This window comes from Atta cephalotes (assembly GCF_000143395.1).
Source record: "Atta cephalotes unplaced genomic scaffold scaffold00018, whole genome shotgun sequence".
Classification (NCBI taxonomy): Eukaryota; Metazoa; Arthropoda; class Insecta; order Hymenoptera; family Formicidae; genus Atta; species Atta cephalotes.
The window spans coordinates 3530347-3542647 of NW_012130082.1; the positions used below are offsets into that span (position 1 = coordinate 3530347).

General features: G+C 38.1%; 1 protein-coding gene across 1 annotated transcript; it reads left to right on the forward strand.

The window, feature by feature from the left end:
• The first annotated feature begins 1031 nt into the window (after positions 1-1031).
• On the forward strand, positions 1032-9226 carry LOC105618767. The gene is made up of 6 exons (XM_012200298.1): positions 1032-5210; positions 5806-5881; positions 6460-6722; positions 6853-7008; positions 7103-7416; positions 7531-9226. The coding sequence occupies exons 1-6, from the start codon at positions 1032-1034 to the stop codon at positions 9224-9226; spliced, it is 6684 nt and encodes a 2227-aa protein (XP_012055688.1).
• Positions 9227-12301: the final 3075 nt, after the last annotated feature.

Genomic DNA, 12301 nt, shown 5'->3' on the forward strand with positions numbered 1-12301 from the left:
TCATCACGGACCTACGGCAGGATTTTCAGTCCCCAAGGTGAGTACCGTCGTCGGGGTCGCGAGAGGGCCTGCGATCGATCGTCGCTTCGGGCCCGTCGCAGCAAGATATCATCCCGAAAGTTCGAGCCGAGCTTCGACCTTTTGTTTATTCGTGGCGATTTTTTTCATCACCATTTCGCGCGACGATTTCACGACCTTCCCGGAGAGTCCCGAGCGGATTTCTCGGTTCGATAGTTAGCATGTGACGCGCGCTTTCTCGCGAGCGCGAAATTGTCGCGAACAGATTAACGTAAGCCGAGATATCATGTGAAATATTTCAGCCGTGCGAGAGCGGCTCGAACGAGTCAGCCGAGTTGTTGGAGCGCTGAGCGCTGAGCGCACCGAGCGAGGCGCTCCGTGCATCCGTGTGTGTTAACGCAAAGTTTGTCACGTAATTTTTCTGGTCGCCAGGGCCGCATCTAGCAACCCCGCTATCCTCTCTCCTATTTTCTGTCTACTCCGACTCGACGGACTCGACGCTGCGCCGCGTCGTGCAGCCACTTTTCTAGCTCCCTGTTCACTATTGCCCTTCCGTCGATGTTTCTCTCGCGCTCTCCCTCAATTATGCCTCGCTAAATCTTGCGTGCGTTTCACACCGCGAAATGGTATCGCGCGCCCGCGCGCACGCTACGGCTCCTTGCCGTTGCAAAACGTGGATTTTGACTCGCCATTTTACTTTTACGCTAATCCATCTTTTCATGGATATTTACAAATATCATATACTCACATAGTTTCTTTTCGTAATTATCGTTTTGTCTTTTACCAAATGTTTTGCTCCAAGTTTTTTTCTCTTTCTCTTTCAATGATTTTTCCATTGAGTCATTCGAGATTGTTTTCTACAATAATTCTAAATAAGTAATAATTTTATAAATGGTTGCAACTATGGTTGTTGTAATAATTTGCCAAGTAATTTGTCGACGATGAGTTTAGATAATTGTTGAGAAAGTACATTGTAAATGACGTTACAGGAGCCCAATGTGGGTGGAAGTGAGATGGCATCCAGGGAAAAGAAACCCTTAGCGCCTTCCAAATCGAAACAGAAGGCGAGTAACGATTCCGTCTTGCCATCCAATGAGGTCAAGAATAAGAAAGGCAAGTCATTGCTGAATGTAAAACAGCAGCTTGCGGCACAAGAGATTTTTGATACAGTAGCGACAGGTAGTCAACTTCCTGTAAAAATAGAGGCGAGCTTACCGCGTAGGAATGCTCTTAAAAATCTGAAACGCAAACAGAACCTAAGAGCAACTAAGACAAATCTTATCAAGTCCAAGGTTACCAAAAAAGTGACCAACAGGATAGCTCCTGACATTAAGAGAGGTGCCAAGGGTGCGAAGAAAGTTCGACAGTCGGAAGATTCGACCGCCAAGGCAACAGATATCGCTCAGAAATTTTCAGAAAATCAGACAAATAACGGGGACAACGAAGGTAAAGGGACTGAAACACCAAGTAAAAGTGCCAAGAGTAATCTCAGGACCAAAAAAACCAAATCTGACGTTCAAAATAAGGAAGAAGCTGGTGTTACGTCGAGTGCTAAAATCAGTCCAAAACTTGGCAAGAAAGGAAAGACAACGGAAAATCCAGATTCTTTGTCTAAGAGTGCCAAAACAGTCAAGTTAACTAACTTGAAGAAGAACAGTTCCAGTCTTGTAAAAGTTACGGAGACTGATAACAAGAGTGGGAAAAACCGGAAGAGCACTGGCAAGGAATTAGATTGCGGTACTAGTGCAAGAAGCAATACTAGTGTTGAAAAATTTCCAAAGACGATTTTAGATAACAAGAATTCTATCGATCTTACCATAGACGAAGTCATTGCTTCAATGTTAAGTGACTCCGAAGTTGAAAGTCAACAAAGCGTTACAGAGAAGGCTGAAGGAAAGGCAAAAAGGAGTAAGAAAATGTTGGTAGATGAAAATATCGCCTGCGACATCGAGATAAAGAAAGAACCTGATACCGATGACACCAAAGGTACATCAGACGGAGAATCTATAGAAACGGATCAAGGACTTCAGAATGCCATTCAATTGAGAAAAAGATCGAAAGTCGAAAGAAATATCGAGCAACCATCTCAAAGAAGTTTGCGAAATGGAAAGCAGCGTCAATTGTCAGATTTGGGAAATTCAGATAACGATCCTAAAAAACGACATAGAATAAATTCGGATGGAACTGTTATTTCAGATAATTCGATCGAACATATCTCGGATTGTAATATAAATATCGACTCTTGCTTTTCGGATCCTGGTTGTAATGAATCACAAAATATTGCAGCATCGAGCAAAGAGGAAATTTGTTCCAAGGATGAAGCGTTTAATTTTGAAGAGGATATTGAGATCGGATCGGAAATAGAAAATAACAATAACAGCGATCGCGCAGACAGGACAGGCGAGACCGGACCTACACTACGTTCAAAAACTAAAGCTAAAACTACGGAATGCGAAGCGACGAAAGACGATGATATTAAAATCGAAGACGTGCGAATAGTGCCCAGATGTACGGAAACGCAAGAAGATTCAAAGAAACTCAATAATTTCGAGCAAATGAAGAGGGACAACATTTTAGCCAAATTCACAGACAAATCTAAGGGTCGCAGAAGTAGTTTAAACATAGACATGAAGAAAACAGTCAATTCCTTTTACAGTACAGATAAATCGGACGGCAACTCAAAATCACAAATAGATCAAATGATTGAAGACATTAAATTAAATATTGCTAAATCCATTGAAAATAAGATCTTTGGTCCGGAAAAAGGTCTTGGATTAAGTAAAAACTTTGACGTGCCTAAGATTGAAGAAATTGTCGCACCACTCAGTACAGAATCTCAGAAAATGGGACTGGAAGACAATACTGACGAGGATAAGTCTACGGTTACGAAAAATGAAATCACGTCAGAAAATTCAGAAAATTCAGTACCAAAAGTGGCCGACACTGCCAAAGAGATCGAAGAGAAACTAGTCAAATTTGATATCGGGGAAGCAGAGACACATTCGCAGAATGTTCAAGAAAACAAATCCTCCGATAATGACGGAATTAATGACGTACATAGTAACTGCGAGTCTACATGTAATATAAATAATAGTAATGCTGCAGAACAATCGTACAAGACTGTAGATGAGCCAGAAAAAGAAAACGTTAGTTGCAGTACAACCAGTGGCGCCAATATCAGTAGCACCGAGTCGAAGATATTAGACGAAAATAAGAAGATTACGAGGAAGTCTCCGAGAATCAATGATAAAAATTTTACTGATAGTGTCAGCAATAATGAAACGAGAAAATCGAATAGGACACCAAATAAAACAGTTCCAAGATCGGATAACATGGAGAATGTTGTAGCGGATATGCAAAAATCTACAAACGAAGAAACGATTTCAGAAGATCAAATTTTGGATGATGATATTGTAGGTTTACCAGTGTCTGCATCGATGTCCCCTGAGGAAACAGAGAAGAGACTTACAGAAGAACATATAGCAAAAGAAACAGAGGAATTAAAAATTGAAATCTCTCTGAATGTTACAGATAATTCAGAAGAAGCAGAAACATTGGAAAGTATATCTCGTGAGGTAGAACGATTAGTAGCGGAAGATCACTCTGCCAAATCATTACCAAATATTACAAATGACACGATACGAAATAAAGAGATGATGTCTGATACAAAGATATTGGATAAGGAACCGGAGGTTCAAAATAACCAAGAAGCACCTGAGAACTTTTCGCTATTAGAATCAACTGTCGATGATACAAACGAAACACCAAGCAAAAGTTTAGATGGGGAGTCTGACACAACTGAACTATTACAAGACAACGATGCGTCTTGTAAGACGTCGCAAAGCGCAAAACGTCCAAAAGTTAACAATAATTTATTACACGTATCAACTTCTGTAAACTATGATTCAAATAATAGCTCTGTAAATTCTTCGTCTGTACAGTGCACCTCTGATCGACTGAATATTGAAACCAAGGAGGACCTCGACCATGATAATAGTTGTAAAGAACTAAACAAATCTAGCATTATATCAAATACGGACGAGAGTACACCGGAACAAAAACTAGAATATAATGAAGCTCTAACAGCAGATCAAAGCAGTAAGTTCTTGGACGGTAAAAATTCTGATGAGCGAAAACTTCTTAATGAAGAAAACAAGAGAGTATTACGAACTCGTGATAAACAGAAGAAGGTTGAAACTAAGCAAACCGCATTTCGCAACCGAGAACACGCCGACATAAAAATCAAGGAAGAATTCGAAGCGATTCAAAAAACGCAAATTTCCGATGTATCGAATGATGCTAATGAGATGGTACAGGGTTCGGTGGATGATGCCGAAAGTTCTCAGAAGACAGAAGATGTAAATGATTCATTGAACAACGAATTAGATGTCAGCGAACTCGAGCCTCAAGCTCGCAGCCGTCGCGGTAGAGAGGTGAAAAAACGCAAAGAGGAATTATCCAACAGTTCCAAGACCAAACGTGTCAAGCGAGATCTGCGAAAGTCTGATCAACAGAATAAAGAGGAAACTCTGCTGGACAACGAAGTTGCCAAAATCAATGAAAACAACAGATCATTCTTGAGTAAATACGGTAGTGCCAGCGACGAGCGCACGAATAGTTTTCGTGGATTCTTTGAGCAAGGAGGACAAAGTGGATTAGTGGACAAAGTCGACAAAGATCCTAATTTGCGCAGCAAATCGGAAAATGATATTGAAACGATCGTCGGCGCAAAGATTGGCAAAAGCGAGGAACGACAACTCTCACGAAATCTATCCGAGAATCATGTGTCGCAACAAACATCTGACAATATAGATATACTGGAGAATGAACGCAAGACTCTCAAGACACCGGAACTCGCACACAAGGATTCCGACGAAACTTCCACATCCGGCGAATCGTTCAACAGTGGTACATCGAAGATTTTGGAAACACCTGAAGATAAGGAGAGGAAAGAATCCATTTTGCGATTATTGGGACTCGAGTCTTTAGAAGAGGCTGCGAAGAGACAAAATCAGCAAAAGAAGAAGGAACAGTCATCTACAGGTACTTTAAAGACAATCATCAGAGTATCTCAAAAGGAGAAAGACAAGGACAAGAGAGGATCGCGATCTCCATTGAAAATGGTTCTCAAACAGCAAGGACGTGGAGACGGAGAGGGTGATTCACCCGAATTCTACACCATTCAAAAGGAGGTAAGACTTGAAATTTTTGCTCGCTCGTATAGAAAAAATGTAACTCATTCGCTTATCATACAGTAGCTGCGTTCAGCAGAAAAAGCAACTTTGCAACTGTTATAAAATTTTTGAATATGATTAGTTTATATATCCAGTGAGTTTACATCCAGTGAGAAATTAAAGACAAGACCGATCATATTAAAGAATTTTATAACAGTTGCAAAGCTGCTTTTTCTGCTGAACGCAGCCATTGTTTCTTACTACATATATCGTCCTTTAATCCCTCCTTTTTTTTCTTTTTATTTTTTCATTTTATTTTAAATTGTGACATCGATCGTATTTAATTGTCGATGTAGTGATAAATTTTTAATATGCGAATTACATGTCACTTTTTACGAAATTTATCCTTTTTATGCACGTATCAGAATGCGTGCGCTTCATGACACGGTTTCTGAATTTTGAGATTTTTATTTCAATCCTACGTGTATGAAGAATTTGAAAGAGCTGACAATGAGAATTATATTTGGGAATTGAATAGTAAGCTAATGAGTTAGTTAATTTGATTATATATTTTTTTTATCAATCCAATTATATTTTATTTCTTTTTTTTCAGTTTGGAACCAGTGGTTTGGGAGATAGCAGCTCTGGTGCGAACCGAAAGTTCACTACTAACCACAGACATTCTTGCGGTAATCCTGGTTGCGGGAATAACTAAATTGATAATCTCACTTATTATTTCCTTGGTTACCTTTTTCCAAAAATCTCACATTTTCTTTGATTTTAGCTGATAATTTAGACTAGTGCAGTATAGTAAGTGATTGTTCACATTTCCATTTCGGATAGTTTAGAGAATACTTGATCAATTAAAATTATTAACGTCTCATGTTCATTTTTTTGTTTTCATTGTCTGTAACTTACTATGCTTAAGACGATTAATAATGCAATATATACACTATGCAAAATCTTTAATGTGGTATATGGTTTAATTGAAAAACGATTATTTTGCTTATCTTTTTACAATTTGATATGGAATATTGTGCAACACTTGTTTTACAGACCACTAGTTCCAAAAACTATACTTTAGCCTAATTTTTATAACAATGCATGCTATTTTTTTATGCTGTTTGCTTTTAAATTAAAAGTCACCTGCCACCTTTTGCATTTTCACTAATATCGCCGTGTTTACATTACCTAAATTAGAAGAAAAGTTTCACGTTGAAACGCAACATTTAAAATATTACCTAACTTGTCAATTTTATTATCATAGATGACGATAATGAGGAAGCTACACCTAAGGATCGTCAGTCGCTTGTTATTCCAGAGAAATCATCTTCTTTCTCTATACATCCTGGGCGTGTGTGTGCCGACGTATGTTGCTATTGCTTTGGCAAGTTTGGTTCTTTGGACACGCCAATGCATCTAGCTCAAATAAAATCTGATGAAAGACGCAAAAAGATCTTGAATATAGAGAGACACCTTACAAAAGATTCGTGCCTGTGCGACGCATGCTATCGTCATGTTGATAGAAAGGTTCGTTATTTCTCTATTGCAATTTACAAATCTTTATTTACATTTTGTATTATAAATTAACATACATACTAGGCGTATAATTAATTTTGATACTTTGACTGAAAACTTGCCTAAAATCTTGCTTCTTCAGGCGAACACTAGCCCGGCAAACATGCAGCAGAAGCCGCAAAAACAACATAGGCAATTAATGATGTCAAAGTGCTCAGCTCGTGAGTGTCGAGATCCTGCGCGGCATCACGTTAAACGCCGTTGGTTGCTCAAGATAAGAACTGGCCTTCAGAATCAGGTTAATATTTGTAATTCGAGTGCTTACATATTTAATAAAATTTGTGACTGGCGTGTCGATTTATGCATACATACGAGAAATATTGTTATTGCAGGTCGACATAGACTGGGATTCGAGTCAAAACACCACAATGTCGTTCTGCGTTAATCATTATGAGAAAATCGGACACTTCTTGACCTGCGCGCTCTGCAAACGCCGACTCGCTCGACAACACACTCACCAATTGAGTATCGCAGAGATCGACGAATTAAATCACAAGCTCAGTCAACAAGGAATCCCTGTCTTACTAGCGGCCGGTACATTTGTGTGCAAGTTATGTCGTTACTTCGCGCAGTTGCAACTCAAGTATAGGGAGGTCGAAAATATGAATATGAATCACAGGGCCTTCTGCAAAAGTTATCGAAAACGGTGAGTATATAGACTCAGCGTGATCTCTAATACATCACATAACAAGCATAGAGATAAAAGAAACTTGACCGAAAAAAAACAAGTATCTGACGAGGAGTACTTTCTAATGTATAGGATCCTGCATAATCTCGGAATCGACATCGAAGACGAGGACGACGATTCGTCACAACAGATGAATCAAGCGAATCAGACCAAGGATAAGAAGAATAAGAAAAGCATTAAAAATTTGCAGGCTAAAAGTGGAAGCTCTAAGTCTCCAGAACGTACGACAAGCGGTACGTCGGACAAGTCGACCCCGGAACCAAACAAGAATGAGAATACGGTGGAATGCAGCTCCGAGATGGGTAATGAGAATCGCGCCCCCAAGTCGAACAACGACGAGAATGGTGGTATGGATGTTCAGTATCTCGAGAACACGGTGGAGAACTTGAAAAAGCGCAAGATTCTTGATCTACATACATATACGTCAAGCACATCGATCTCCTCGCTATGCGACGGGATGATGGCGAATGGAATGACGCTCGGAATGGATGAAGTTACCTTGACGCGATTGCCAAAGAGGCCGAGACTTAATAACAGTAACAATAACAATAACGATATAGCGCCTGTGGTGCAGAGACTCGGTGCAAATCCCTCCATAAGCGTACGAACGCTCTTTCCAGGCGAGGAGGAAATGAATCTTCATGTAAACATCGAGTTCCAGAATGTGCGCGAAGTCACGCCACAAGGATGGGAGAAATGTGCAACGATGATTCAGTATGATCGCGAGACCAAGCATCTGTGGCAGCAATTGCAGCGACCGTATGGCAATCAAAGCTCCTTCCTACGACATTTGATCCTTTTGGAGAAGTATTACAGAGCTGGCGATCTAATACTGGCGCCAAACGCCTCGCGAAATGCGATCAACTATTCTACATCGGTGCAAAACAGACTGATATCGTATGAAGGTCCGGAGAAAATGGATGAACCTATAATGGAGCCGATCGCAACAGAGTACAGTAATTCGCGCCGTTTGAGCGGTGGTTATGTTTTGGAGAAAGACAGACTATCCGTACCCGGTACAAGTTTGATGTCCAGACCATTGACTAGCGGCGCGACGTCATCGCATTCGGCCAAAATAAATTCACCGCGAATGCTCAAACTCAGCTCGGGGGTGTCGATCATAAAAAAGTCTCCTCCAAATTTGCAACGATTGACTATACCATCTACTAGCGGCAACGGTGGTGGCAGTGGTGATGGCGGTGCCAGTGGTGGTAGTGGCAGTAGCGGTGGCAATAATAGCAGCGGAACTGCCGCGACAATAAACGGTAGCGGCAACATCAAACGAAAAGACAGTCCAAGTTTATCCACCATTTACAGCAGCGGCGGCAAGGTGTTTCAATTGTGCGAGTCGGACATGAAGCGAATGCAAACATTCAAACGACAGAAATTTAATGACAAACCTGTTACTGGCACGAACAACGGATCGTCGACTAGTGGAAGCTTCAGATCGCAATACCAAAAGACACAAATTGCTGTTCCCGGCCACAATCAGCAATTTCAGAGACACTTGCGAATGCAACAAGAGATGTTGAATCGTCAAAGCCGCGGTGATTTTGAGCCACTGATATGTGACATGACGCGTACCGCTACTTGCACGAATGAAAACAGCCCAACAACCAGCCAGAATATTCTTCACAACCTCAATCTGCCCAAGTCGATCCAAGTGACAACCAAGCCAACAACAAGCACTCCGATTCCGATTTTGCCGAAAATCCCGAAATCTTTGACGGTAATACCGCAAACTGTCACGAGATCCGCTGAAAAATAAGAATGAGAGATGTAAGTAGACGTGTGCGCAGTCTCTTTTTTTCTTTGTTTCTTCTTTTTTTTAAAAGAAGGAAACACAGCGGTAAGGACGAAAGGTCGATTATACAAGATTGTATTTGTACGCTTTTTTACGCGTTGACATCGATCAAATCTCGAAATTGCCGCCAAAGTAATAATGCAAATTAATAATGAAAATTATGATCAATGCTCTGAGAGCAATTTTTGCCTTAAGTGAGCGCATTGTGATGCACTTACTGAGCCTGAACGCTCAAAACACACACATTGATTTTATGTTACGGTTAAGACGGGACAAATTATAGCGATTTATACATACTTGTTGCATCGATCGTGATCACAAACTTGTAGATAGATTAGTAGGATAATTCGAGGAAATTGAGATACTTGAATTCTAACGATATATTATACATATATAACAACCAAAGTTACGCTATAAAATGCATTAATGAAAAACGTATTAAACAATGCTGTTTTCACAGAAAGTGCCTAAAGTGACAGGAGGTAGGTGAGAAACCGTTACTTTACAACCGTTACATTAATTACGTAATTGTGCATATGAGATTCGGATTCTCGATGCGATAAACGTAGGTACATACTCGAGGTACATACTCGAGTCTCTAATAAGTATTGGTACAATTCGCAAATAGAGTTATCTTTCGTGAAGAAAAATCGATAGAAAGATCGAAGGCCGAAGTTTACAATGACAATACAAATAGAATAAAATCTCAAAATCTAGAATGTTTTGTATTATAGAAGGAGTAGGGGACCATAATAAAGTGATTCCCCAAGCAGAAGCCTTTCTAATTACGCTGTTACTTGTAATTATTTTCAAATACAATTAAGTACGCGCTTGTATTTTTGGGATTTTGTAATTTTATTGAAAATTCTTTCTCGAAGATTAATTGAAAACGATTTTTTTTGCACAATCAGGAAACTATATCTTTTTCTCGATTATTTCTCACGAAGGATCGCTTCCTTATTACTGGCTATATCATCGATTTATCGAATGTCCTACACATACGTAGAAGAAAATCATCACTTTAAGCATTGCATCGATTTTGATTTAAAGGTACAGCTTGCGTCTTTTCTTTTTTCTCTATATTTAGTTAATTATAATAGAATCGTAGTGGGAAATGTGTGTATTAGATGAGTAGGCTCCTTTATGATTTATCACACGAAAGGATTTAAATTATAAAGGTGACATTCATTATTCAATTTGCTTACTTGATTTTTTTTTCTTAATCAACATATCGAATATATCTATTTTTTGAAAAAGGAGATTGGTAGTTAGAGGGGAAAAGAAAGCATGAAAATATATCGAATCTTGTCTGGTTGAATGATTGTTATTGCTAATTCGTTCCTCTTACCGTGTTTAAAGAGAGAATTGGACATACAATAGTCATGCGGTAATTGCATGCTAGTGGTGCAAGTCATTATATTTTTATCTACATAAAAATCCTTTTTGGGTGTTCACGAGAACGACTCGAACAAATGTATATTATACAATATAATATTGGCCTGCTCTTTAGGAGCGTAATGACAAGAATATAAATAATTAAATAACAATTTGAAGGGAAAGCTTTTCAAAGTGTTAAACTTTTAAGGGAATCGAATAGATGCAAAGTGAGTGTAGATTTAACATTCTTATTGAGCTTATTTATTACGTTACTATCATTAATACGCATTGTACATATAGACCGATAGAGTACATTATTCTAGTTTTTAATCGATTTATAATGAAAACTTATTATAATATAATAGAGTTGAAGCGTTCAACTCGTTTGTAGGATTGCGAACGATCGGACGGTAAAAATCGACGATCGAGATGTGCGTGAGACTGTGAGGATTTTCTCTTTTCGTTTCTTTTGCGTACATCTATCATTCGATATTTGACATTCAATGCACATCATTATCACACTACACTACTCCACTCCACGTTCCTGTTACACATATGCGAGATTCTCTTCGCACTGTTCGTATTATATAAATAATTGGCAGAAAACCTTATCATTCACTTTATCAAAAACTGAAATATGCCTTTGAACAATCGATAATAACGTGTCAAATAATTGTTATAGTTTTTTTTATTGTAAGAAATATTTATTATTGATGCTGATTATTCTAATTATGATTATCTGTCATCATTATTGTCGCAATTGTTTTATTATTTTGCGTTACTCCTATACTTATTTGTCTAAATAGAAATATCAAAATATTTGCCAATTTGACGCGGTTCTACTTGCGCTTGGATCACAGAAGAAAGTTTCACTCTTAATGATTTTTTTAATCATATATTCTAATCAGACATTCACATATATGATTATGGATTGCTATTATGGATTATTTCAGTGTGTCTAACTGCTTGCAACTTTAAAAAAATAAATATGAGACAATTTTTTTACCATTATTCTAATTATTTCAAGGTATATTATTTTGAATGATACTCTTGTAGACAAATATTTCTGAGATGTTTTTTAATATATTTATATTGTTTTACTTCTTTTCTAAGATATCACTTATTTGTTAATTGAATCAGTAATACATTTAATTGTTGTATTTTGATAAAACTATAAAGTTTCTTGTAAAAACAATTTTGTGCGAGAGAATCTTGCATCTGCGAAAAAAAATGATTCCTCTTTATCCAATGTGTATATAGATATTCTTTTAAAAATTGAAGAACTGTAGATATATCTTACACGAGTATAAATACGCGAAATAAAGTATCCATTTTATCACAAAAATATTCAATATGCGTAATTAACACGTATATACACATACTTCGCGTACACTCGTGTATTCACAATTACATATAAACATAAAACACAAACACATTTAATAAATGTACGCTTAAACGCGTGCAAATGTACTAATAAAAGCATAGATTTATTATATGTATATTAATTATATATGTATATGTATATACATATTATACATATATTGTATATACGTGCTTTCTTAATATTGTAGTATATTATGGATGTTTTCCATTTAATAACACAAGTTCTCAAATGGAAAGCATCCTATGTCTGTTATTATGTGTGTGTGTGCGTGTGTGTGT

What these genes read in the sequence shown, in the direction of transcription:
- LOC105618767 (XM_012200298.1), top strand. Translation starts at nt 1,032, where the DNA reads ATGGCATCCAGGGAAAAGAAACCCTTAGCGCCTTCCAAATCGAAACAG. An exon ending in TAACCACAGACATTCTTGCG is followed by an intron (nt 5,882 to 6,459) that starts GTAATCCTGGTT and finishes TTATTATCATAG; the next exon opens with ATGACGATAATGAGGAAGCT. An exon ending in ATCGTCATGTTGATAGAAAG is followed by an intron (nt 6,723 to 6,852) that starts GTTCGTTATTTC and finishes TTGCTTCTTCAG; the next exon opens with GCGAACACTAGCCCGGCAAA.